General features: G+C 49.9%; 10 protein-coding genes across 10 annotated transcripts; 4 read left to right on the top strand and 6 right to left on the bottom strand.

Moving 5' to 3' along the window:
• Positions 1-100: 100 nt before the first annotated feature.
• On the bottom strand, positions 101-4,999 carry BO85DRAFT_426066 (ABC multidrug transporter; the record flags this gene model as incomplete). Its single annotated transcript, XM_025658102.1, has 8 exons — positions 101-851; positions 908-1,304; positions 1,421-1,470; positions 1,545-1,708; positions 1,783-2,093; positions 2,165-3,900; positions 3,959-4,740; positions 4,805-4,999. 8 exons carry the CDS (start codon positions 4,997-4,999, stop codon positions 101-103), a joined length of 4,386 nt encoding a protein of 1,461 aa, XP_025513328.1.
• A 2,925-nt stretch (positions 5,000-7,924) lies between these two features.
• Positions 7,925-9,567, top strand: BO85DRAFT_84317 (putative zinc metallopeptidase). Its single transcript, XM_025665726.1, has 2 exons — positions 7,925-8,186; positions 8,256-9,567. Exons 1-2 carry the CDS (start codon positions 8,168-8,170, stop codon positions 9,512-9,514), a joined length of 1,278 nt encoding a protein of 425 aa, XP_025513327.1. The 5' UTR covers positions 7,925-8,167; the 3' UTR covers positions 9,515-9,567.
• BO85DRAFT_84315 (NAD(P)-dependent alcohol dehydrogenase) lies at positions 9,568-10,928 on the bottom strand. The gene has a single exon (XM_025665725.1). The coding sequence runs from the start codon at positions 10,649-10,651 to the stop codon at positions 9,620-9,622; it is 1,032 nt and encodes a 343-aa protein (XP_025513326.1). The 5' UTR covers positions 10,652-10,928; the 3' UTR covers positions 9,568-9,619.
• Positions 10,929-11,701: 773 nt separating this feature from the next.
• BO85DRAFT_451702 (uncharacterized protein) lies at positions 11,702-13,204 on the bottom strand. The gene is made up of 2 exons (XM_025660652.1): positions 12,664-13,204; positions 11,702-12,610 (listed from the first exon to the last, which is right to left on the bottom strand). The coding sequence occupies exons 1-2, from the start codon at positions 13,139-13,141 to the stop codon at positions 11,766-11,768; spliced, it is 1,323 nt and encodes a 440-aa protein (XP_025513325.1). The 5' UTR covers positions 13,142-13,204; the 3' UTR covers positions 11,702-11,765.
• A 296-nt stretch (positions 13,205-13,500) lies between these two features.
• On the top strand, positions 13,501-15,813 carry BO85DRAFT_522237 (uncharacterized protein; the record flags this gene model as incomplete). Its single annotated transcript, XM_025665248.1, has 6 exons — positions 13,501-14,062; positions 14,112-14,263; positions 14,328-14,393; positions 14,466-15,081; positions 15,136-15,625; positions 15,683-15,813. The coding sequence occupies 6 exons, from the start codon at positions 13,501-13,503 to the stop codon at positions 15,702-15,704; spliced, it is 1,908 nt and encodes a 635-aa protein (XP_025513324.1). The 3' UTR covers positions 15,705-15,813.
• A 557-nt stretch (positions 15,814-16,370) lies between these two features.
• On the bottom strand, positions 16,371-17,480 carry BO85DRAFT_499300 (uncharacterized protein; the record flags this gene model as incomplete). The annotated part of the gene is made up of 2 exons (XM_025664068.1): positions 16,371-17,000; positions 17,076-17,480. The coding sequence occupies 2 exons, from the start codon at positions 17,478-17,480 to the stop codon at positions 16,467-16,469; spliced, it is 939 nt and encodes a 312-aa protein (XP_025513323.1). The 3' UTR covers positions 16,371-16,466.
• A 340-nt stretch (positions 17,481-17,820) lies between these two features.
• On the bottom strand, positions 17,821-19,330 carry BO85DRAFT_402431 (uncharacterized protein). Its single transcript, XM_025657190.1, has 3 exons — positions 19,137-19,330; positions 18,812-19,089; positions 17,821-18,757 (listed from the first exon to the last, which is right to left on the bottom strand). The coding sequence occupies exons 1-3, from the start codon at positions 19,169-19,171 to the stop codon at positions 18,057-18,059; spliced, it is 1,014 nt and encodes a 337-aa protein (XP_025513322.1). The 5' UTR covers positions 19,172-19,330; the 3' UTR covers positions 17,821-18,056.
• Positions 19,331-19,409: 79 nt separating this feature from the next.
• Positions 19,410-21,243, top strand: BO85DRAFT_470680 (uncharacterized protein). Its single transcript, XM_025662418.1, has 4 exons — positions 19,410-20,121; positions 20,183-20,480; positions 20,537-20,898; positions 20,960-21,243. The coding sequence occupies exons 1-4, from the start codon at positions 19,781-19,783 to the stop codon at positions 21,213-21,215; spliced, it is 1,257 nt and encodes a 418-aa protein (XP_025513321.1). The 5' UTR covers positions 19,410-19,780; the 3' UTR covers positions 21,216-21,243.
• Positions 21,244-21,744: 501 nt separating this feature from the next.
• Positions 21,745-25,331, top strand: BO85DRAFT_451701 (lipase/esterase family protein). The gene is made up of 4 exons (XM_025660651.1): positions 21,745-22,120; positions 22,231-22,711; positions 22,825-22,966; positions 23,011-25,331. Exons 1-4 carry the CDS (start codon positions 22,052-22,054, stop codon positions 25,049-25,051), a joined length of 2,733 nt encoding a protein of 910 aa, XP_025513320.1. The 5' UTR covers positions 21,745-22,051; the 3' UTR covers positions 25,052-25,331.
• Positions 25,332-25,370: 39 nt separating this feature from the next.
• Positions 25,371-26,567, bottom strand: BO85DRAFT_402426 (Mrp/NBP35 family ATP-binding protein; the record flags this gene model as incomplete). The annotated part of the gene is made up of 4 exons (XM_025657189.1): positions 26,477-26,567; positions 26,288-26,423; positions 26,105-26,224; positions 25,371-26,035 (listed from the first exon to the last, which is right to left on the bottom strand). Exons 1-4 carry the CDS (start codon positions 26,531-26,533, stop codon positions 25,371-25,373), a joined length of 978 nt encoding a protein of 325 aa, XP_025513319.1. The 5' UTR covers positions 26,534-26,567.
• Positions 26,568-26,624: the final 57 nt, after the last annotated feature.

Raw genomic sequence — 26,624 nt, 5'->3', positions numbered from 1 at the left:
GTCTTCATGAAAAGTTGGAGACACAAAGGAAGACAACATCACACGCTTTAATTAGCCGGAGATCTACAGACACCACATTGTAGCTTCATATGGCTATCACTCATTTAGCACTTGTCCTGACCAAATCTCCGAACCGAGACTCCGGCTGCGCCGCCAATTCCGCAGGGTTCCCAATCTCCACAATCTCTCCCGTATCCATCACAACCACGCGATCAAAATCCATGATCATGTCCAGCCTATGGCTCACAGCAATGACGGTATAGTGTCTGAATTCCGTCCGGATGATATTCTGCATCACTCGCTCCGTCTCATGATCCACACTGGAGCTGACCTCATCCAGCAGCAGTATCCCATTGTCTGAGCCTTTCTTTGCCCGGACACGACGTCTCAGAAGTGCACGGCCAAGCGACAGGAGTTGACGCTGGCCGGCACTGAACGTGCCTGCACTCATGCCAGCATTCAAGCCACCACGATCCTGAACAAAATCCCACAGCCCCACAGTGGTAAGGATGGATTGACATTCTTCAGATGTGGAAACGGAGGAGGGGTCTAGGTTTGCTTGTACGGTGGAACCGTCTGGTAGGAATACGGCTTCCTGGGGAACTGCGATGATACGCTGGCGCAGGGTAGGTCGGTTGATTCGGTGGAGCGGAGTGTTGTCGATGGTTGCGTTCATGGCCGTTTCTGGGAGGGGGTCGAGGAGTTTAAGCAGGAGGGCAATAAGGCTGGACTTGCCGCTGCCGGTCCGTCCGCAGATGGCAACTTTAGAGCCGGCGCTGATGGAAAGTTGAATGTTACGGAGGGCAAGAGTGGGCGTGTGGTTTGATCCATTCTCAGCAGCGGGGTTACTCCTGGTGAGCATTAGCTTTGCGTGGGTGGTGTTTGCATGAGAAGATAGCTCCTTTACCCATAACTTGCGGATACGCCTTTGAGCTCGACTATGCCACTCTGGGGCCACTGTTCAGAAGGGATTATATTCTCGCTGTCTGTATCCTCCGGCTTCACGGTTTCTTTGAAAGCCTTGAGTCGCGCGATTGCTCCAATGGACGTCTCTAGTTTTGTGTAGAAGATGACAATACCGGAAATGCTATCTCCGAAGCTCATCAGAGAGACCAAAGAGGCACCAGCGAAGGCGGAGTTTGAATGAAGCCGAACAGCCAATATCGTCAGCACCACTGCTATCACCATTACCACAAGGTTGAGAACAAGGTTCAACCACTCTTGGATCATAAGCAGAAGATAAGCAGGCTGCTGACTGCTATTGACTAAGCGAGAATTCTTTTCGACTTCGTTTGTAAGGAAGCCTGTACAGTTTTTAGTTAGCACGGCACTGTATCATTCGAGAACCAATTATAGAAGCAGGCATAAGGGGGATACTAGGTTGGCCATAGGTCGGACACATATGCCATAGCTTACTCACCGAAGGCTCTGATAGTCGTGATGCCCTTGAGAGTATCAAGGAAATGCGTGCTATATGTCTCTGTCAGAACAATGAAGAGCTCCCATATTGTTGACAGATAATGGTACGAAATAATTAGACTCACTATAAGGGACTTTTAGCCTCAAGATCGAGGAGCCTCAGCTGTCTTGATGTCCGAAGATAAAACTTCTGAACCACATAGAGTAGGGCAGCAAGGAAAGGATAACTGATGGCCAAGTACAAAGACGAAGTGAGCATGACAGCCGCTTGTCCGATCGCTTCAAAAACCTGAGAGACACGTGTCAGAACAAATGGAGACTTTCGCCAGGGAATTTTAGTGTGTCACTCAATGGTATGCTTACACAAACAATGGTGTTGAGTGTGGCCTCGGGTAGCTCTGTGTCTATCAAATTCAGATCCTGCGAGAACAAATTTGTCACGATTCCCGTATCCGTATTGGTAAAAAATTGAAGTGGCGCTTGGATCAATGTTCGCAAGGCTTCCTGGTGTAGACCAGCACCAGCTCGTTTCACTGCAATAATGAGGAGCGCGAGCGCCGTGACAAGTAGGGATATCATGCAGCATATTTGGAACGTAGCATAGATGCTAGCGTAGTATGCGGAAGAATGCGCCGGTCGGTTGGAGCCAATATCATCGGTCCAGTAGGTGAGCCCTGCACCACGAGAATGAGTCAGAAAGCCGATCTCTATGGCGTTCTATAACCATAATATTGAGTGCACTCACAAACTGTTGCAAAGTTAATGAAGAACCCCCACAAAGCGGCGAAGATCACACTGCATGCGGCTACAAACAGCCCCATCCTCTTGAAGTAATGCCTGTATACGGCTTTGTCGCCTACTTGCCGCGATTGCTGCATATTGGATCCCAGTGATGAAGTGATAGATATCGTTCTATTTAAGACATCGTTCTTAGAGCTCCGTATTGTCCTTTTCGATGGCGCTTTCTCATGTGTCACATCGCTTTTGCGGGTTTCCGTTAATCCTAGACGCTGAACATATCCTTGCCTTGTTGCCAGCGTAGCATAACTGCCCTGCTCGACGACAGAGTTGTTGCCAAGTGCTATTATATGATCCGCCGCAGGGAGATGTCTGATGCTGTGAGTGCATAAGAGAACTGTCGCGCGTCGTCGTCGGAGCAGGCCATCCGGTCCGAAGACTTTTCTGAATACTTCCTCCTCTGTGTCTGCGTCCAAGCCACTGAAGACATCATCCAGCACTAAAAGCTCGGAATGCAGGTACAGAGCTCGTGCGAGAGAAACACGCTGTTTCTGGCCTCCGGATAGAGCGATTCCGTCAGATCCAATGTTAGATTCGTCACCCTGAGGAAGCGTGGCTATGTCATGTTTCAGAGCTGTCGCGTCGATGACTTCTTCGTACCTCGCTTCATTAAAAGGAGAAAAGCCGACAATATTCTCCTTTATGGTCCCATTTGAGAGGAATGCAGTTTGATCACAAAACCCAACATGAGTAGCCATAGTGCTTATGATCACATTGCCCTTGCTGAAAGGGACTTCTCCAAGCAGTGCTTTGCAAAGCGTTGATTTACCAGAGCCAACAGGTCCCACGATGATAGTGAGCGAGGCTGTAGGCAATCGGGTACTCACATCTCGCAAGACAAACTTGTCTGCCTCCCAACCAAACCAACCGTTTTTGATTTCCACGTGGTGGAGATCATCTAGACCCCCATCGAAGTCACTTTTATCGTTTCCTCTCACTTCGTCCGTCTCACTCGTTATTTTAGCGAAGACTTGGCGAAAATCATGATGAGTCTCACACTCTAAAAAGGCCTGTATGCGGCCCAGACAGGCTATTGCTGAGACAAGACCAGGAATAGATTGAAAAACTTGCGAAAATGGGCTGGTCAAGAGAGTGAGAAAGGACAGGCTCGTAAACACCCTTGTCGCATCCAGAGTTCGTGTCGTGAAGGCAAAGGTCAGTGGCGGACTCATCAATTGTGGAATATAGGCAAGGAGGGCCGCAGTGATGGCCAGCTGGCGGAAGCGGGCACCCGCCGCTAATTCTTCAACGCGAAGCCTCTGCACGAAGTCACCAATGGCCGCAGATAGACCAGATATTTTCAAGTTCTTCATGCTGGCAATGACTGTAGCAGTGAGACCCACACGTTTCTGAACTCCTGCCATCCAGGCTCTCTGCGAGTCTCCAGTAAAGTTGGTGAGAATAGCCAAACCGGAGAAGCAAATAACAACAACACCCATAGGTGCGACAAACACGACACCAAGTCTTGTATACAGCATCCATCCAGCCAGACCAGCTTGGATGATGCTTGCCCAAATTTCGTGCAACGATCTTAAGCCCATCTTTATCCGCTCCATATCTGTACTCATGAGTGTCAGAACAGCATTGTCATCACCAGCTCCGATACGCGCTGTTGTTGCTTTTTTGTAGATCTCTGTGACAAGCATAGACGTCGCCATGGTACGCATCCGGTGATGGAAATACCTACACCAATGTATGAGTAGTCCATTCTAGTGTCAGCATGCTTTCCGGGTTATCATACCATGTGAACGCCCACGAAATAGCCAGCCCCGAATAAATCAACAGGCTAGCACCGATGAATCCATAACCAGTGTTCGCATCGAGTCGGGGTTGGGACAAATAGTTCGACAGCCTTTCAAGAAAAAGTGGTTGACAAAAGGTGAAAGCGAGATAAGCGAGGCGTGGAATTACGGGCAAAAGAAGGGGGCCTTTCAATGTCCGCACCAGCACCTTCACAAGGCCAAACTTATCACACTTGAGCTTCGAGTAGTCCATGTTTCTGGAAAACTCCTCATTGAGCGACGTAGCATCAAAGGAGCTATCCAGGGGATAGAGATCCTCGGTCGCCAGGACTTTCCTATACCCCCTCAAGAACATCCTATTCAGCCAGAAAAAGACGCCAAGCGAGAAGATACCGCTTGTTTCTTCTGGACTGTGCTTCTTTTCGTCCCAATCTAACCATCTGGACTTTTCTTGAGCTTCCAGGAGTAAAATGCATACCTTGAGGGCTAGGGCAGCACTGAATATACTACTATAGCTGATCTCGATTCTGTTGTCTGATGACAGGAACAAAGTCCTTGCTTGAGTCGCGTCCAGGAGGAAAGTCAAAAACAAGTAGCTGCTCAGTAGTGTCGACGGCCTCGGACTTCTGCTATGATCCAAGACACTAAGTAATATCATGAACAGGGCCGATACGAGGTTGAGGATTGAAGAAGCGATGAACATTGTGGTTATCTGGAATGATCCAACCGCAACCAGGACGAGCAGGGACAGTTCAAGGCCCACATAGGTTGTGATGGCACCCTGCGATAGTCAATTCAATGATCATATGATTGTTGCTACATGTGAGATGTCGGGGACGACGTACCAATTTTATTAGCTGGAATAAGGGAGCATTCACAACTACAGGCTTTCGAAATTGACATAACGTCCGCCATAATGACGTGACAATGAATAATGCAGATGGTATGATGGAGAAGAATAGCTGCTCAAATTGTAGGTTGAAGTCGAAGCTATTCCGATTCAGCTGGAGTAAGTTTTCCTTTCCGGTGGTGAAAGGCATTTTGCGCAAAAAGAAAACCCCTGCCCAGAGTGGCCTTTGCTGGGTGCTATAGGCACACAGTGTGCCAGTTGTGCGCTGTCAGGGTGCTAGCAACGAGTTCAGCTGAAAGAGTTGATATGAGGCTTAGGCCTAAGGCTACGGGTGACGCCGTAAGTCTCATGGGAAGCCCCAGATGAAGGCCTTCCTTCTTGCAATATGGTTCATGTTATATGGTTAGAGTTTAGACAGCAAGATAACGACTTGCGGCTCTGTGATCGAAGGCGCCCGAGTCAAGGCACTAACATCGAAATTTTTTACACCCTAGACACCTTCCGGGATAAGCTACCAGGCAGCCAGCTCCTTGTAACTTCCTGGTTGAACACTAGCATGTTAATGCCGCTTTGCCTGGTGTATTCAGCGACAGGACGCCATATTGTGACATGTTGGCGGGATCTTCCGCCATGCATTTAGGCAGACATACCACAATGATAAGGTCGAATCCTTAGGGTTGATAAGAAATCTAGACCATGGCCTATTAATTAACGTGGGTGGGGTCATAGATGCATCGTGCCAATACCACCAAAAGAACCTTATCAGGCCATCTCCACTTGCACTGTCCTCATCTTGTCAACCACTAAAATTGGCCAAGTGCAAACAGACGGCTAACAACACTTTGACCGGCCTCCACATAGTTATTAACTGCGCCCGATTAGCTAACACAGCCCTGCGACTTGCTCAATTTCTTGCAATTGCCATGAGCGAAGGAATAAAGTCAGGAACATCTGGTCGGATATCGCATCTTCCTACTGCAGTAGCTACAGGATACATTTCCTTTCGTCTGCTTGGTACCAGCCTCGGTGTCACCTCTTTATAATCTAGATATGATGCTTTACTAAATAAGGAGGCCATCCAGTCAGCCCTAACAATGCAGTGACCCTTTGGTGGAAAGGGTGATTCTTATACGAAAACGTGATACCCCTCATAGAACATGCAACAAATAGAGGAAGAGACTCCATTCGAAGACATAAATACATGCTGTTGACCATGGACAGTTGACCTCATCAGCCTCGTGAACCTGATTCTTTCTATAACTACGGATACACCTTGAGCTACGGATACAACGTGTACCTCTTCGCAGTGACTAGAAAAAACATCAACAAGAGAAGCACTTGAAAGGTGACGACTTCTATTTTGGATTAGATCGCATGATCCAAAACAACACGGATAACCTCCCTTAATTTGTACAGGAGAGTCTCGCTAACAATGAAAGACGCAACACCATCTCATGTATCTAACCCTCTCAGGGTGGGTCGAGGACAGCGTCACAGGCTATGTGCTATGCAAATCACCAAAGTTTCATGAATAGAAAGGCTATCATGGATAGAGAGACCATAAAAAGCTCATGACCGATTATCGCACACCTTATGATGAGAGTGAAATCCTTTATGGAGCGTCTATCATTGTTTATCGGACAACTCCCGGATATGGCAGCAAAATTACAAAAGTGTCAGATAACATTAAATAAAAGATTGCCAAGCAGGTCTATCTTAACGGGATGCGTGCTGTGCGGATTTGCTACTTAGATATCACTATGTTCCGTTCCGCCAACATGAGGAAGGAATACAAGAAAGAGATCTTCTGGACCCCTTCTGGACCTGGCGGCATCCGGGAAGGTCGGCGTATGCCGTCAGACATGTTCGAAATTCTGGAAGAGATAACATGCAGTCGGACATGCAAAGTGATTGACAGTGTTACGTGGCAGAGGGCGTTGAAGCACATGCAGCTGTCTCCATGGTCTGATAGTAAAAGTGTAGCACGTTGAAGAACGCGTACCGAGATTGAATTTTACCTTGAGGACGAAGTGGGAAAAGATATGGAAGAAGATTGGTTACAGGATTTAAAGCATAGAAAGAAGTTAATCTACGCTTGGCACATTACAGCTCATTGCACAAGTGATACTCGGCCCGCCAGATGAAAGACCACAATGCATTCCCACAAGCGGGAAGATGAAATGTTCTATTATCCCGAATTAATAACAGATGGGCTAAACGGCCATCAGACAAGGAGTGTAAAATGTTCTGTGATACTCTATGCGAGAATATGGGCTACGAAACAGACGAAAATACCCTTTTCTGGATTCCTCGTGCTAAAGGGAGTTATTTGGACTGAGAGCCCGAACCAAAGACACATACTGATGTTGGAGATGAGCTTTCTCCCAGTGAGCCCTTGACAGTCACTGATCACGGTCCTTGGTTCGCGGCGATGAAGCAGACGCAGCGTGCTTTAGGACCTGATTGTCGCCTTCCGACCGCTAAATACCGCGCCACGAGTGAATTCCACATCAAACGCGCTTGGGCAGTTTGAGGGGATAATGGCAGGTTAATCGGACACAGCTATAAGAGTGATACTGTAGATAGAAGGATTCGATATAATGACAAAGTAGGGTATTTCTATATCATTGTGTTCTGCTCTAATACTGCCAGCGTACAGGCACGTGAATGATAATGACCGTGAATGACAAGCATCTTCCGTTGCAAAATATCCTCCGTCTAGTTGTCTTGGTAAGGAGATGTCCGATTTTATAAAACTGGGTTGTAATCTAGTCACTGAACAACATGATCACAGCAGCAGTCTTCGGGTTAGAACTAATTGGCCAACCAGGTTCGCTACTATTGCCAATGACATATATTCATGTCGATCAAACCCCAGGAAATCAACGGAAAGGCCGGCATTGCGGTGCAGGCTTCCATGGTTCCGCATCCCCGATAGCCGAGCTACTAAAATTGGGGGGAGATAAGAATGAAGTTACAATAGAACCGCTGGGGGCGGGGTTCGATTGGAAACGGAGAACCAGCAGTGGCGCATTTAGCCGACGGGGTCCGAGAGCATCATCCTCTCCTACTTTGTTCGTTGGAGTCGTCCGTCCCACTCCAATCACTCCGGCCACTTTACAATGACAATGGCTCACTAGGCCCCTCCTAACATGCTATATTCGGCAATTGTGTCTATCAGACTATGGGGCCAAATTCCCCTTGAGGCAAAGCACACTTTACCCCGCTTGCACCCGGTCAATTCCTCGGTGAATGCTCGGAAGGGCCAGCAGTCTTCCATAAGAGACGTCTGAAGGATACCCAACACTCCTATTCACAGACAATCAATCAATGCAATCGAAGCAAACTTCTATTCAACATGCAGCTTCGGCACACATGTGAGTATAATCCTCCAGTCTCCCACTGCGCGCAATTCCAGTCAACGAAGCTAATGATTGACGTCACAGCCTCCGAAACGGCCTTGAAGGACATACTCGAGGAAGCCCGTCCTGACTTGACGCCATTCGAGGACATCTATCGTGATATTCACAGCAATCCTGAATTGTCCTTCTGTGAAGAACGCACGTCTGCTATTGCGGCGCAGCATCTGAAAGTCCTCGGCTACGAGGTACATACACACATCGGCGGCTACGGCGTTGCGGGCGTTCTGAAAAATGGTGCTGGTCCTACAATCCTACTTCGAGCCGACATGGATGCACTCCCCGTGCAGGAGAAGACAGGACTTCCATATGCGAGCACGAAAGTCGCCAAAAACAAGGACGGGGTCGAGGTCCCCGTAATGCACGCCTGCGGTCACGATACCCATGTTGTCAGCCTGATGGCTAGTGCTTCCCTCCTACAATCCGCCAGAACTCATTGGACGGGGACTCTGATTTGCCTATTTCAGCCAGCAGAGGAGCTCCTATCAGGATCCAGGGCTATGATAGACGACGGTCTCTATGACAAAATACCCGCCCCGGATGTGGTATTGGCAGCGCATGTGATGCCACTCAAAGCCGGCACAGTGAGCGTCCGTTCCGGTCGGCTACTAACCGCTGCAGATTCATTCAGTGTGCGCATCTTCGGAAAGGGCGGTCATGGTTCGGCGCCCGAGGCATGCATTGACCCCGTTGTTACCGGAGCTGCCATCATCTTGAAGTTGCAGACCATAGTAGGGCGCGAGGTGCCTCCGGGGCAACTGGCGGTGGTCACCTGTGGCTACATCCAAGCTGGTATCGCGGCCAATGTCATCCCGGATACCCTAGATTTCAAGCTTGATGTGAGGACATGCGACGACTCGATTCGCGACCGCGTAATACGTGCGATCAAGCGCATCATCCGCGCCGAATGTGAGGCGGCCGGCTGCGAGAAGGAACCGCAAATCGACCATGTCATGTCGACCCCGGCCACTATCAACGACCACGCTACCGTGCGAGCTTTATGCAATACATTCGGCTCTTACTTCGGAAAGCGACTCATCGAGTCTGATCCGGCAGGTGCCAGCGAGGATTTCTCCTTACTCGCTAGAGCCGTGAACGCGCCGTACGTGATGTGGACTTATGGCGGGATCGATCCAGAGACATGGGATAATGCAGTCAAGAATGACACTGTGAAAGATCTCCCGAGTAATCACTCGCCATTCTTCGCCCCAGTGATCCAGCCCACCCTCCAAACCGCCGTGGATGCCATGTCCCTCGGCGCGCTGACATTCTTGAAGCGAAATTGAATCTGTCACATAGCACCCGCCCTTCATAAATGAAATCAAACACGACGCCATGAAATGAATGCCAAACAACCCACACCATCCATCCCCACACTATCCCCACCCCCCTCACGACCTCTCCACCACACGGACCACAACCTTACCCCTCGCCCTTCCCCCGCGCAACTTCTCAAACGCCTTCGGCGCATCCTCAAATCCAAACACACTATCCAACACCACCCTCACCTTCCCCTCGCCAATCAACTCCCCCACCTTGGTCAAATCCTTCTTATTACTCTTCCAAAAGATCGGCACATACTTCATCCTCCCCCCACCCAAAAACCCCGGCCGAATAAGCCTCACCGCAATCGTAGGCATCCAGTTTGCCCCAACCTGGGTAAACACACCCCCAGAGACCATGAACTTGTCACTCTCGCGATACAGCTCCCACGGCTCCCCCACATGATCCACCACCAACCTAAACAACCTCCCCTTCGCCTTCACCACCTCAACCACATTCTCCACCGTATAATCAATCACCTCATCTGCCCCCAACCCCTTCACAAACTCCACATTCTTGCCCGAACACACCGCCGTCACCTCACACCCCAGCGCTTTCGCGATCTGCACCCCATAGATCCCACACCCGCCTGACGCTCCCACAATCAATACCTTATCCCCGGCTCCAGCCGTCACATACGGCGCGATGGCCTGCCACGCCGTCTGCCCCGCTACTCCCACCGTCGCGGCATGATCGACCTCCACCCCCTCGGGGACTATCTGCACGTGCTCGGCTTCAGCGAGGACGTATTCAGCCAGCGGACCGAATTGCGTCGGGAGGGGGAGCGTGCCGTAGACGAGTTTGCCCGGGGTGAGGGTCGAGGGGACGTTCGGGCCCGCAGAGACGATTTCGCCGGCGAAGTCGAGGCAGGGGCTGGCGGGTTTTCGGATCAGTAGGGTTGATATCACGGGCATGGCGGGGACTTTGTAGTCAGCTGGGTTCAGGGCGCAGGTGTGGACGCGGATGAGGAGTTGGGTGTTTTTGGGCGCTGGTGGGGTCGGGGCGCTAGGTGTGAGGGTGAGGTTATGTTCCAGGGTTGGGTGCGTGGTGCTGTAGAGCCAGGCTTGCATTGTTTGGGGGTGGGTAGATGGGGATGCCATTTTGGGTGGTTGTTGTTGATGATGATGGTGGTTGTTTGTTGCTGCTGTGGAGTGGTAATGGAGATGGAGATGGAGATGAAGCTGAAGCTGTCATGTTGCGTTGCATCGGCCGGATCGGGATTAGTGCGGTTGGATGACTGGTTGCGCCGATAAGATAAGACGTCATTTGACCGCGACAGCTTCAGCTTCAGCTGTTGATCCATTGCAATACTCGATGAATTTGGTGTTTCTGTAGAGTGAAATGATACCAGAAAACTTGAGTTATGCTGTATTATTATTTACAGGTTCATAAATATGTTGAATTGACAGGTTACCATGCAATGACAAGGAGCAACCGATATTCCTCCTCACCGTGTGACAATAAGCCCGCAGTACTGGCACCACCATCTCAGCCTGCTCTAGACACAAAAGAAACTTTCCGTCTTCTCTTTCCTCTCTGACCTCCACAGACCAAATTCATGAGCTTCACAATACATAAAACATAGGCAATCCCCCTCCAGGTTCCCATGCCAAAATCACAAAACCTCAGCCAACCCAAACACCTCCTCCCCTCCCCTCCCCTCCCCTCACCACCCCCATCTCAACGCGCGTCCACTCACCACCCCCAGCAAATACGAGCAGCCCAACGACGCAGGTACCCAGCCCAAAAGCAAATCATGATATTCAGGGGCCAGTGGGGCCCCTCATACACGCTGATAGACCGCTACCCGTCAATCATGGCCATTTGGCCCCAGATTTCGGATCCTTCAGAAACGTCTAGACCCCATTGTGTCGCGTGGACGTGCAACCAACAACTTTGTTTTTTAACCTTGTTTGGGTTGTTGGTGTTTGGTCTGTGCGATGATAATACGAGGGGGTGAGAGGTTTGGCCCCTGTGTCAGTGAGGATTCCTGTCGGTGGTGTAACTTTTTGGTGTACGGTGTGTGGTTTTGTTGGTTGATTTGTGAGATTATTAGGCTGTAGGCTACGGGTTCGTTATTTACAGCTACTGCTTTCCTTTAATGTGCGGACGTGTTTCATCTCTAGAAGAGTATGTTGCAGAATATATCAAACGCTGATGGATGTATTCTCTGAAGTGCTGCAAGGATGTGTTTGATGTTAAATTAGGCTCAGATCAAGCATGCATGTTTCGCCAATTAATGCCGCAGTCAGGGCAGTCGAAAAGCTCGTAGCCGTCGATTTTGCTGTTAGGGACCAGCTCGAAGTGCAATTCCACTTTGACCTCTTCAAAAGCCTGGCCAATTGACCGCTCATTGTCTCCAATAGATCGGTCTAATATCTCGCGTTCACACGGCTTCGCGATCTGAAAAGTGATCGTTTCCAGGTTTGGCAAATTGCCCCGCGAGATCCAATTGTAGAGTATGATCAAGGTACGCCAATCTGGGGGATTCTTCGGGGTGTATAGAAAAAGCACTAAACGCTTTAGGCTCAGAGGAAGCTGGCATTTCAGCTCAGAGCTTTTCCACAGACATGTTTTGGTGTTGTTCTTCGGGTCGTATTCCCCGGTGCCTCTCAATGCATCGGGTTCAACGGTAAGTTCTTCCAGGCACTTCAGGGTAGTGAAGTCTACCGGGGGGTTATCAACAACCCCTGGATAGAAGTCAATGTCAAGACTCACAAGCGAATCTGCTTGATTCTTAATCATGTCAACGTATATTTGCCGGTTCGGCATGAGATTTGTGGGCCTGTAACACCATGGCGCCCCTTTATACGTCAAATGTTTCAAGGCGCGCGGCAGCGACAACAACTCGCCCATCGCGGAGGGAGACACATCGCAGCCAAACATGTTTAGCCTTTCGAGTGGCGTCGATCGTGGTGAAGGCACATGGTTCTTCAGGCTCTCAAGTTCGCCCCCGACTATGGTCAGGTCTTGGAGGTGCGGATGGATCAGCACGGCGCCCCTCAGACTAAAGTCCCAAGCGGGCTCATTGGGCGCAATGTCATCCATGATCATCACACCTGGTATGAATATCAGCATATGAGGTAAGAGGATGATAGAGAGTTTGGCAGACATTTTGTAAGCGAAGGAAGGATCTGCGAGCCCGGCACAGCAGATTGCGCGAAGAGAGTGTCCCATTTCTCGGCTTCGGCAATGACTCTCTCATATCCCCCAATAATTTCGTCGTCTTCTTCTCGGTCTGCGTCGAACTCGAGCCCTTTGACGACAAGCGTTCGTAGATTCACGAGACGTCCGATCGTCGGAGCAAGGGTTTCCGCATACAATGGATAGTACTCCTCTTCATCTTCAACATCGACGTAATGATAGTGAATTAGAAGCTCTCTAACATAATCGGCACGGGAGGGTACACAGTCCAGCGCGTAGGTGAACTTTTCTCCGTCGTGGTTGCGCAAGTACACTGACTGGTACAACATGCGCTCGACGAGCGGTCGGAGGCGCTGGCAGACCCGCGCGAGGCTGGCGAGAGAGCCACGTGAGGTCTGCGCCAAGATGGCTTCCAGAAGCTCTTGCGGTAAGTCAAAGATGTGCATGTGGATCAATTGATTCAGGTTGTCTTGGGAGTCTTGGAAAGATGAAGTTCGGTGGGAAGCCGACAAGGAAGGGGTAATTATTAAAAAGCGGGTTAGGCTGGGGGCGGTGGCTGATCCTACCAATTCGTGCCCTAACTTTTCCCGTTCGGATCCTTGCTGAGCCTCGCGGTTTGGCCCCAACATTGAAACATCATAGCCCCCAAACGTTCGGCATTGAAAGGGTCAAGAGCCATATACCGACAGATGAGGAAGAACGTGATGTCGCCAGCGTAGGATAAATACCTGCCTGGTCCCTGTCTGTATTTGCTGTCACCATCACACAACCAACTCTTGTACAATCATTTGAATTCCTTTTCACCATGGCTGGTTCAAAAGCTGTCGCTCTTTTATTCCTGTTGGTTAATCTAACCACAGCCTCTGTTATCCCACGTGGAGAGGCCTCATCGTCGGCGGTTGCTGCTAGCGCGAGCGCGAGCGCTGAGGCTTCCTGCTGGCGATACACACTCCCTACCACTCTCACGGAGGATGATATCGAGCAGAATGAGGATGACACCACCTCATCGACTAGACGGCGGGGTCTGAACTACTTTGATCGCCGCGATCATACCAAGACCGAAAAGCTCGGGACCTGCGACCTGGGGCAGACGATCTACAAGCCCAAATACTTTCGTTCAAAGAATATCCAAACTAGCCAAAACAAAGTTAGCGGTTATAGCTTCCTCGGGTACTTTATTCCCAAGCTAGACACCTGCGATGCAGCCGTTACGTTCACGACTATTGCAAATGCAGCTGACGTTTCGAAAACAACGGCTGGGTACTGGGATGATGTTGAGGCAAGTGCCCAACAAAAGTACCTCGATCTGGGAGCCCAGATCAACAAGAATAACCAGGAGATGCCACACATTAATGTGGATCATGTTTGTGAGTGGTCATTCGTTTTAGAGTATATGCATTATCTAACTATTTCTAGACGAGCTCCAAATCCTGGATGCCTTCTTGACGGCTATGATCGACGAGTACAAGTTCTGCGACAGTTTCAAAGACTGGTTCCTCACAATCGACTCAACCTTCAAAAACAAGCAAGGAGTGAATAAGCCCCGGCTTCAAAAGCTCTATAGTTACGTAAGTATCTATTCCCTGTTCAATCACCCCACATTGTGATGCCGGTGGCTAATCAGGATGCTAGTTGCCCGGTGAGACATATCCCGACTTGGTGGCCATGGACAGTCGTTTGAATTCGTACAAAGCACCTGTGAGTTCAATATACACTTTCCTCATTATCAGTCCACTCCGCTCGACAAGTAATAGCTGACCATCGGCTCAGATGTTCGGAAGCGAAGAGTTGAGCGGCATGGCTTCGGTCGACGGCACCGGAGACGCCCGCCAGGGCAGCGCGCTGAGCATCATGAACACTCTGGCAGTGGTTGTCTCAATGCTCCGTGACAACAGCGTCGCCACCTACTTCAAGAACGCCAACACCCGCATGTATAAGGCTTTTCTTGGGATCGATGACCTCATGAGCCAACAGAAATCCTGCAACCAAGACCTCGACCTCCCGCAACCCAAGAACGGCTGGGCCAGTGCATACGAAAGCTGGATGGATAAGTTCCTGAGTACCCAGGCGGCAGCTGTTTCGACCCGTATCTCATCGGTTTCGGCACAAGTCACTAGCACCGAGGCTGCTGGGGCCAAGAATATCTACGGCAAGGCGCTCGATGCGTTCAATGAGAAGTACCCTACTGCATCATGGAAATGGGACAACGGCAAGCTGCTGGACTGGAGCGCAACTGACGGCACTGCCTTTGCCAAGCGCGATGCCTCGTCAGCGGCTGTCTGCACGCCTACTGCTACGCCGTCCTCTTCGGCAGTCAAGTCCCACTCTGCTTCTAGCAAGGCCACGCCGAGCCAGACTGGAAGCGCAAACACAGCCTCGGAGACTGGTAAGTTCTTCAAAGACAGGAAGAAATCTATCGCTCGATGCTGATATGTCCTAGCTTCGCACACGGTCAAGTCCACCGTGACATCGACCTCGCAGAAGGCGACGATCACGCCTGCGACAAGCACTTCCACCAAAGCCGAGACCACAACCAAGAGCAAGCATGGCTCTGGGTCTTCCGAGGCAGCACAGACTACCAAGTCTACTAGCAGCAAGCCGAAGGGTACTGAGACCGCGACGACCAAGTCTAGCTCATCTTCGGCCAAGGATACCGCGACTATCACTAGCACCAAGACCACGTCGACGGCTACTCCTGACTCAAAGGATACGAGCACCAAGGATACCTCAACTAAGGACACTTCGACTAAGGATACCACTACCACGACTTCGACTTCGACAAAGAGCAAGGAAACCACCACCTCCACCAAGACTTCCACCACGACCAAGAGTACCAAGACGGCTACTAAGACTACTACCAAGTCTTCGAAGGAGACTAAGGATTCCTCCTCTTCTTCTTCGTCTTGCAAGAAGAAGAAGTGCAAGAAGGGGTAAGTAGATAGTATCCAAACAGGAAAAAAAATAATTTTGGCTAATCTGCGGTATAGAAAATGCACCTGCGTGTCCTAAATAGGGAGAAGTATTACCTAGGAATAGGAGATGCTGTGGGATGCTGATGGGGAGACATTCATGTATTTTATTCTTTAGAAGCTGGGATAATCTGTTTATTATAAAGGCCTTGTCTGTTTATATTATCTGTGAAGCTATACACGGTAGGATTTCTAAGGTAGGATTATCTTTGGAGATCAAATGGTCTGCATAATAAGGGAGACTCTACATACCTCATCAGGGAAGTCTGGCTTTGAAGCCAGCACTGCCCCTACCGCCTGTCGATTGTGTACATTTCTGCCTGAGACCGAAATATACTACCTAAGGCAGAATATTAATGCCTCGGGCACCAGGTACCTCAGATAGGCTCTAATGATTCGTTTCTAGTCCAGGAGCTTTGATTTTAAAACGGGTAGCAATGCGACTATGTGATAAATCTACAAACATTCACTAAAGTAGAATTCAGCGCAATGTCCCCTCAGCGGCTCCCGACCCAATATCCTAATCCTCCTCGGGCACAATGATGTTAGTCCACAAACATAATTGCTACTTTCTATTGGTGTGCGCGCTGTTTGTTGGATATCATCCAGTCTCAAGATGTTAGGTGACCGTATCGTTTGCGGTCTCAGATGCTTACAGCCCAGAGTGAAAGTTGGTGGAAGGTAATTGAAAGATTGGAAAGATTCATAAGACTTATGTTATGATAAACAATAGTGACTTTTACGTGCAACATGTTTTCATTCCCGAAGCTGCGCCTTCAATGATATGGATCTGTCATCAGCCTCACCTCACGATTTGTACCCCAAATTTGCGGACAACCAACCCAGAAAGCCACAACGGAGAGCTCAAGGCTAGGAGAAGCAAAATAAAAAGTGCATCTGTGCTAACATTGGCTCCAAATGGTTCGCCAAATATCTTTCCGCGTTGGACTTTTAGGTCTCGCTCTTCATGTTTCGTCAGAAGCAGAATGCGATTGATCTTTTCCATTCTCTCCTGCCACCTTTGACGGTATGTTTGCTCCAATATTTGAAGCTTTCGAGCTTTAGCCTCCATGATCTGTGCTTTTTCTTTCTGAACTTTACCAAGCTTACGTCTCAAGGACGCCTCGAGAGCTATCAATTGGGCCACTCGGCTTTCTTCTGTCGCCTTTTCTTTCTGTTTCTTCTTTTTCTTCTTTTTCGGCATATTTGACGGCCCTGCCTCAAAGGCAAGGATTCTCTGGCGCTGGTATAGTGGGGGCTCACCGCCCAAAGCGATGGTTTCAGTATGACGGTTTGGTATTCCGCTGAACTCAGTGTCGTCGGGATACCAAGTGACCTAACATTAGTCAGACTGTAACCCTGAAGATTTTCATTGAACTTGATAGTAAGTATGATTTCCAATCAAATATACCTGCTGGATGTTATATCTTGATGCAGCTCGACTTATAACAGACTGGAATATCTGGTCAAGCTCCTCCTTTGTTTTTCCCAAGGCCAATAATTTCTCATGACTCAACAAAAGATGGTGAGCCATCACATTCCGTATTTGCTTCGATTTTTTAAGTAGGTTTGAGAAATATTTTGCGGCTTGTTTGCCTAATACACCCCGGAGCCTGCTGTTTGGCTGGGAGCAAGCACGTTTAAGGGTATCGACAATTGCCGGGAGGTCCGCTGCTTGGTGACAATAATATCCTCTTTCTTCGAGGCCATCCGGGTCAACTATTTCTGAGAGGATATAGCCTAAAAATTCCAACTCTTTGGTCCACTTGAGGACCTGCTTGTGAGACTCGAGGTATACATCGGGTTGCTGTTGCATGTTGATTCCTGATAAGCTTGAGGATTTCATTCTGATGACAAGTTTCGGTGCATTGAATTCATGAAGCGAGAGCAGTTGATGAAGATGTGCTTAATGTCGTCATGTTGAGATCATAAACTAAGGTTCAACCGGATGTATGCGGATGTTGTGGTTGGGGTAGAGAAACACGAGGCTATCACCAGAGAAGATACGAGCAGAGGGGAAGGTGTTGCCGTAAGCTCATAGTAGCTATACCTTTCTTTTTCCTTGGCCAGGTAACCAAACACCTAACCACCTCCTGATGCAGCAGGCTTTGGTCAAGGCTTTGGCTGCTATACATTGGCTTCTGGAATCACCATTACTCCCTGAACATATAGGCTAGGCCCTTATCGGCAGCCTTGTCGGATTTCATACTAGCTTGGTCTACTGCTATACAACCACTGTTTCTCATTCGCTGCACGCAGCGGAGTGTCCATTCTTATTCCCCCGAGTATATAACGAACCCCAGCTCCAGCCAATCACCATCATGTAGTATGAATGAAAAGTTTGAGGCCGTCCGCTTAACGATGTAGTGTATCAAGTGGAAGCAATCCCTGATTACACCTTTCTTTTTGCCTTTTTATACTTTCCGGAAATCCCTCGATTCCAGCTATCCCACTCCATCAGTTCTTTCCTCGCACTATTGAGCTGGGTCACCTGGTCATGAAGATCTAGACTCAACTGACTTATCTGTAAGTTAAGATCATCAATTTGTTCCACCAGAGTCTCGGCACCAATGCCATTCATGTTGAGCCGCCTGGCCAACTTGTGCGATAAATCCACCATGAATTCACCACCCTCTGCCATAATTTGATCGAAGCTCTCACTTTCTAACCTAGTGTAATTCAATGCAACATACTGGGATAACAACTTCCGAGCAGGATTATCTTGAAAATTCGCTCCTGGTGTCGAATCGTAGACAACACGGATAGCATCTGCGAGATACGGAAACACTGCCTCTGTTTCCGCATCGATGATAATAAGAACCTTCGTGAGACGTTGCAGTGCGAAGTCTTCAAGTTCACGGATACAATAACGATGTGCGAAGCAATATACTTTCGCATGGATCAAAATTTCAGCGCCAAGGCGATCGTCAGGATTCGGAGATGCTCGGTAAGTGCAAGCGCCTGCAGCAGTATAGTTATTATCTGCCGGTAGGCCAGCCTTGAGGCACCGGCTCAAGGGTGTTAGTGGTCTGTTAAGTGTTTCTTGATCATCAGGTACAGACTCGGGTGTAGACGGCTCGATTCCAGTAGGAGCTATGAACAACATCAATAAATCACCGACATTAACTTCAGCAAAGAACGCCCTACCTTCGCAGTCATCGTCGATTTTGCAACTATCGTCAGGAACAGATTCCAACTGCGGAACGTAGTAATCTTGCGTATAAAGATAGCTCAAGACGCATTCGACTGTCTGCTCATCGAAGTCGGACCAGTCAATTGGACTTTCATCTCCGTGCTGCCTCCACGGCCCTTCGATTCGCGCACTTAGTGCTGAGTTTTTGCACCATGACAGGGCTTCAGGATGGACATAATAGGAGCTCTTAGCACTCCCTACAATCACCTGGATTGGAGGTTCTCGGAAAATTCTTCGTCTATGTTAGTAAAGTCTATCATGACGTGGAGAGGTGTTTACCTTGCATATTGAGAGGTTTTAGGTCGTGGCTCCATTTTCGACTGAAAACGAAACGTGGGTTCAGTTGACAGAATATAGAAGTTTTATATGAGTTTAGAGCCTGGTTTAGCCTGTCCTTCGATAGCCTGAGGTGGTTTTATAACACAGCCGTTACCCCGCTTCAAAAGAAGCAAGGCTGCATACTTCTGTGCTTGCCGCCGACGTGGGTGAGGAGGGGTAAAACAGTTGGCAAGGCTAATTCTCATTTGAGCGCATCTGCCATCCCTGTCGCAGCCTCATCTTTATGCCCAATTTTGTCGACATCTTGGTGTGGCCTGGATTTATCCAAATAATCTGGTATATTGCTTAGCATAGCCCCTACGAGAGATTCGCCGCACTTACCCAACCAATGGCGAATTTAAACCAGCCGAAGCTATCGGATTTCACTGTAAGGCTTTCCTGGAGACAAGGCTACAAAGCTGCAAGGCTGATACTCGACCTGGGATAACCCAACTGCCCAACTAAACATATTGATATTGCGAAATTGATCAACCATCGGTATTACAGCCTTGCAGCTGGAGCTGCGAGGCTTTGACGCTCCCTGGTACTTAGATGTGGGTTAACCGTCGTGTATATATTGTCCTTAGTATCTTCTGGCAATCAATATGAGGGTATTTCAATTCACTGCTACTCACCCCTTCGCAGTCAAAATGCAAGTTGTGAGCCAGCCTACTCGAGCACGGCTTCGACCACGATACGATGATGGAGACCTTCACAGCAATTCAGCAGACTATCTCGCCGTGAACGGAGATCTGACTCAGACTCAGCGTTGCCTCCAATTCATTGATATGTTGAGGATGCATGCACACCTTCCGAGGAACTCACGAGAGAACTACTTACTTCCGGTCGTCAATACTAGGGGTATTCATGCGCCCCCACCTATAGCAAGCATCTCGGTGCCTAATACCTCCCAAACGTCGGGGCGTAGGATTCGGCGCGTTCGAAGGTATGATCCATACTCGAGAAACACAATCAAGCATGAAAGTCAGTGGTTGAGAATGCCCAAGGCAAGATAGCTCGGACACTCTATTCGAGCAACGTGCAACGGACCGCCCACCTGGTCCCCATGAAATCCGGAGAAAGGAATTGGGAGATTTCTTCAACCCGATGTTTGAGAAAGAATTCCCCGTGATATTTATCTGTTGGGGCAGAAAAGAGCGCTGCCAGATTGTTCCGGTGGTGATCACTGACCCAACTGATGAGGTTACCGCGTGGCAAGCAATTTCCCAGGAGTTTTACGCACAGAGAGGCGTTTTGGCGAAATATTTGCCATGGTTTTGTGTGAATAAGGTGGAAATTGTTGATGTATGTGGCTCCTAAACATAAAAATTGGGGCAATTATTCTGATTGCAATACCAAAGCTTTCTATTACAGGGCAGAAGCTGGCCAATGACCATCGATCGACAGGCATTGAATATGTTGGTATATATAACAGTGAAGATTTGGTTGCCAAAAGGAAGCATTTGGAGCAAGTCATCGCGGATTACAAGCCTCAGGATTGGCCTTGTCTGTATAAAGCTTCCACAGGGGCCGTGTTCTGTCATGATGGCTGTGTAACGAGCTATGCGGATTATGCAGAATGCCCTGAGAGGACTAAATTCAGAGCGGAACGTGAGCTCTCGTTACTCAGTCTCCGGCCTATACTTACCCAGTGCTTCTTTCAAGCTAAGATTGCTGCACACAATCACCTGCTTAGCAGGGAGAGATTAATAAATGGTCACCAGTATGGGTCTCCTTCGTTCGTCAATATCTATGATCGAGAAGTACTGATCTTCAATCAATAGAGATATTCTGACAAAACTCAATGTTTGGCATTGTCCGGAGTTGGGTGAAGTTCAATTTCGCAGCTTGATGATCGGCGACAATAGGGAAGGCAATTTGCAGCATATGGTGCTACTTGTGACAGTAATACTAATTTTGCTGAGCATAGCCATTGCAAGGTTAGTTTTCGATGACTGGGCTATAGCATGGACCGTTGGTGCCTTCTTTGTAGGGTTGTTAATAGGGTTGTTAAGCTTGTTGCAAAAGGGGAAGAGTTGATAGCTACTATGCAGTGGGAAATAATCACCGATTACATTATATGATGATAAGTTTATATGCTTGAGTTGGTCTGCCTCGAGGGCTGTAACATATTCTGTTCTGGGAACATATAACTCTGTCAAAATAATATAGTAAGTACTACTCCTCAAGACTCTTTCATAGTAGCTTCATGGGGGCTGGTTGCTCTACTAGTACTATGCTAGTATCATATATATTTCTACTCAGCGCCACTGCCAGCAGGCTGCGCAGTGGAGAGAATGGGCAGACTGAGGCTGAGAGAAAATCCACAGTGCAGACTTGGCTTGCTGCTGCAACGCGTGGCGCTTGGCAGCAGCTAAAGATGCACATCCGTTGGCAAAAGAAACAAGTCATCGACCGGCAGTTGAGTGGCGGTGATTGATTGAATTGATTGGGGCTGCCAGGGACGGGGGGTCCCATGACATCACCGCCGACCGGTCGGGATCTTTGAAGAGAGTTTGGATAACCCTCTCCACTTCTCTTCTTCTACTTACTTTGACTATCAATGCAATGACGATGCAGTGCCCAATGACATGTGGCAATCGCTTCGTGTTCCTGTCCCTTTCCTCTCCTTTATCTTTCTCTTAATCTCGCTCTCTCTCCTCTCCCTCTTTCGCTGCATGCACGCTCGTTCCACCTCCCACCCCTTTCTTCCCCCCCTTCATTCTTTTTGACCCGCTCGCGTCCTCCACTTTGAATCTTCATCTTTTATCCTTCCTTACTATTGTTGACCCCTGCAATTTTCGTTCACCTTCTCTTATACCTGGCTTTTCGAGCCATGTATCCTGGTCGACTGTTCCCCCCTCTAGACTAGTACAATGCCACTCAACACCTTTGCCCTGAGTGTGGCCCTCACTCCGGCCGTCCTCCAGACCCTGATCTCGCATGTGGGTCGCCCTGCCGCTGTCACTTCACTGTTCTTTCCCCATCTTGTTTGATCTTGGGTCATAGTTCATGGACCTTGACTCTGACATTGACCCTGATCCTCTATCTCCAGTATATTCATCGCAAATCGCTTCGTGAGAAGCCCAACGTGCACGTCACCTACGATGAAGCCATCCGCATCCTGCGTGAATTCCTTGTCTATGCCTCCAAACATCCCGTCGAGGATCTCCAGGCCTTTACCTGCCAGAAGGTGCCCGCGCCCCATTGGGTGAAACTACAAACCGTGACTGTGTCGGAGGAATACCTCTCGTCAGCGGCCAAGGCCATCAACCAACAGTTGGGTCCCAAGGGCATCGCACGGGTTGGAGGGAGTGAGTGGTGGCAATGGCGTGGACCAGCCGAGGACCTCAAGGGAGAGTGGATCGAGATGAAGGATGATTACAATGAGCGGAAGCAGACCAGTCGCGATCATCCGAGCCAAAAGCGGATCATGTTGTATATCCATGGTGGGGCGTACTTCTTCGCTAGTCTGGATACCCATCGCTATCAGATGCAGCGGCACGCTAGGAAGCTTAAGGGTCGGGTTTTTGCACGGTAAGATTTATCGGCTATCTTTCATTTATATGCAATGCTAACTTAGTGTAGTGAGTTCTGGATCTACTGGGATGCGACCCGTGGACCGTAAAAGCTAATTCCTGATCTCCAGCTAAATATCGTCTGGCGCCGCAATTTCCGTTCCCGTGCAGTCTACAAGACTCCCTGGCCGCATACCTGTACCTGCTGGAGGATCATGATCCGAAAGAGATCATTTTTGCCGGCGACTCGGCCGGTGGAGGAATGGTGTTCTCGTAGGTAAAGCGCAGCGGTGGAAGAGCAACGCTGACTCTGGTAGGATGCTTGTCATCTGTCGCGATCAAGGTCTGCCTTTGCCGGCGGGTGCCATCCTAATTTCCCCTTGGGTGGACCTTACGCATTCGTTCCCGAGCATTGTCGCGGACAACCCGGGCGACTACATTCCTCCCTATGGCTTCAGACATAAACCCTCCGCTGCATGGCCCCCGCCAAACGCGGACGAGCTGCGTGAGCTCAAGAAAGGCCTCAAAAAACACCCAGCCAGCCAGAGTGAGGCTCTCAAGGCCATACCGAATGACAGCGAGGCCGAAGAAACAGCAGCGAAGGGTTATTCGAGCCGTAGGAACAGCGCGACCAACGCGGAACGTGCCTTCGACATCGAGCACGAGACTGTCAAGGTGGTACTTGATGGGGAGACAGTGGAGGTCAAGGACCAGATTCACATGTACACTACTAACGAGCTTCTGTCTCATCCTCTCGTCTCCCCTGTCTTCCAGCTATCACTGGGAGGTCTACCTCCACTGCTGATCCAAAGCGGAGGTGGTGAAATGCTACGAGACGAGCAGTTCTACATTGCACATAAGGCCGCCAACCCCACAGCATACCCGCCCAGTGACAAGTTCCTCGACGAGCATGATCCATCACGCGAGATTCTTCACAAATACCCCGGTACCCATGTTCAGCTACAAGTCTGGGACGACCTCTGCCACGTCGCTCCCACTCTCAGCTTTACACGTCCCGCGAAGTATATGTACCGGGCGATCGCTCAATTTGGGGCCTGGGCTCTGGCATGTGCGCAGAAAGAGGAGGTGGAAATCGAAGATCAGCAGTCCGGGTCATCCAGCGAGTCTGACAAGCCAGGAGACGCTGCTAACGGTACCACCAATGGCACCGCAGTCGCATCGATTGGACGGGCAGGCGATCCATTACCGGCCTTCAAAGACCGCATGATCCGACAACGAGTCGACAAACGGGGAAATATTTATCCGCTTGATCCTCCGTCTCAGTGTCCCGTCCTCCAGATCCCCAGCTCCCAAGTCGGTACCTTCAACCCCAAACTTGTCCGTGGATGGCTGGCAGCCAAGGAGGAATGGGACGAGAAATTCGCCAAAGACAAGCTCCGGGTTCAGCGACAGCGGATCAAGGAATTGGCGTATGGCCTTCAGACATTCAAGGACGAGTTGCCTCCACCCAGTTCACTTGCTGCAAGACGCAATGCCCCTGGCGTCTTGCCCTCCAAGACCGGCCGCAAGAGTTACCCCATGACGATGTGGAGCAGACTGGCGAGCAAGCAAGACGAGAGATCGATCGCTAAAGAACAGCAAAAAGGCTGCGAGGTCAAGCGGAAGAGTGTCGACGCCGGACGCGCCGGAGCGTCAATGGACGAGGCCAACAGATCCAAAGCCGAGAGTGTACGGCCGTCCTCTCAACCGGCTACCCTTGCCTCGCACCCTACGAACATCGTCATTGTCCCAACCCAATCAGAAAAAGACAGCGTAACCTCCCATAAGGCGTCAACTGATGCAGTTGATCAGCTGGGAACATCTCCCCCGCAAGGTACAGCTCTCAGCAAGTCCAGCAGCCGACTCATGCTACTCCCGGAATACGAAGGGAAAACGCTCCTCGACGAAAACGCCAGCACAAGGACGCTCTTCCGTGAAGCCGGAGCCATCCCTACCACATCAGATGGCGTATGGTCACGACTTCGCCAACGGCCACTATCTCATGCCGGCTCCGGAACTATCCGCAGCGAATTCACCTCCGAGCTTCCTGAAGATAGCAGCACGATCGGCGATGAGAAATCCCTTGCGGTGACCACCACGGGTGTTGACGAAGCCAGCACTCGCGCCGTGCTGCGCGCTGGTGGTGTGGTGGGTCTGATGAGCGATGATGGCGACTCAGCTTATCGCTCGTTTGATGCGCTGTCGACCACGGATGCAGGTGATGCTGAATCCGTACCTGGTGGCGTGAATGGTGATACAGGAGGGGTGAATGGCAGTGCTGATGTTGACAAACACGCGCGTCCGACTATGCCGGATCGCGAGTTCTTCAAGACGGCTGAGGAGTATGTGGCTTATTGAGTTGGTAGCCAGTGGAGGTGTGCTGATGATATATGCCCTTTGGACTTTTACGTCTCGTCTCGCGACATGGCGATTGGCGCGTCTTCTGCAAGAGTCATGGCGAGTATATGCCACTGTTCTATCTATAGTTCTGATCTGTCGTTTTATTGTTTTGGAATACCCCGTTGTCGAATACTACAAAGACATACACCATCTCAAATACCTGCATGACTGTACATACCGCAATCACATAACCATTAACCATAACACATTTTGGGTATAATCATACACACATACTATACATAACAATCCTCATCTCCCCCTCCCCAAAAATACAAACCTACCACTCAATCCCCACCTTCTTCGCCACCTGCTCCGCAACATCCAAAAATGCCCTCCTCCTCACCCCCTCCTTCCCCTCCTTCCCTTCCTCAGCAACCACGCTCGGCATCCCCCGATCCGCATCCTCACAAACCCTCGCATCCAGCGGCACATCGCCCAAAAACCCAACCCCCAGCCTCCTACACTCCGCCTCCACCCCCCAATCCGCCCCCTCATGCACATGCTTTCCCTGCGAGAAGATCTTCGTCTGCGTCCCACACTCCGGGCACGCAAAGAACGCCATATTCCTCACCATCCCCAGCACCGGCACATCCATGCGCTGGAACATGCCGATTCCACGCACTGCATCCCGCAGCGCGATATCCTGTGGCGTTGTCACGATCACGGCTCCATCGAGAATAATCTCCTGGTTGATGGTGAGTTGCACGTCGCCAGTTCCCGGGGGAAGGTCAAGGAAGAGCACGTCCAACGGACCCCAGGATACGGAGTGGAGGAGTTGGTGCATTGCTTTGGTGACCATTAGACCTCGCCACGAGATGGGGGTTGGGTCCATGGGGGGTCGTTCGGTCGGGTCGGCGGTCGGGGGTGCTTGGGTGCTGGGGAGAAGGTAGCCCATTGACATGGATTTGAGGCCGTAGTTGGTTAGAGGGAGGAGGCAGTTTTCTGTCATGCCAAGGGAGTTGTTCGTTAGTTGAGGTACCCTTAAACTGGGGTGTAGGTGGGATAACGCACTATCGTCTAATCTAGGCTCGCCGGATAGGTTCAATAGAGTAGGAATGGATGGGCCGAAGATATCGGTATCGAGGATGCCGGTGCGGATGCCGCGGCGGGCGAAGGCGAGAGCAAGGTTGACTATTGATAGATTGTAGCCATGTCAGTATCTGTTTAATTGAACAAAGTGGTATAAAGGTATACCCGCTATCGTCGACTTCCCCACCCCACCCTTCGCCGAAGACACAGCAATCACCTTCTTCACATCGCGGATCTTGCGCTTCTCGGGGAGCCCGCGACGACTTCGGAGAGACGGCGGCGTGCCGGAGCGAGGGAGGCCCTGATACCTTATTAGTACAAATTTTTTGATGTTCCGGAGAAGATGAGAAATACAAGTGGATTATCATGCTGCAAGCACCGGAACGTGGAGAACAATCTCTTCCCCAACATGGTGAACGAGTGTGATCGATTAATTGGAAGTAAGTATGTCACTAGTTGAAGCCCGTCTAACTATGATTAAATGATGGAAGCTAATACTGCC

The sequence above is a fragment of the Aspergillus piperis genome (genome assembly GCF_003184755.1).
Source record: "Aspergillus piperis CBS 112811 unplaced genomic scaffold BO85scaffold_16, whole genome shotgun sequence".
Lineage (NCBI taxonomy): Eukaryota > Fungi > Ascomycota > Eurotiomycetes > Eurotiales > Aspergillaceae > Aspergillus > Aspergillus piperis.
This window is presented reverse-complemented; position numbering and strand designations above follow the sequence as displayed.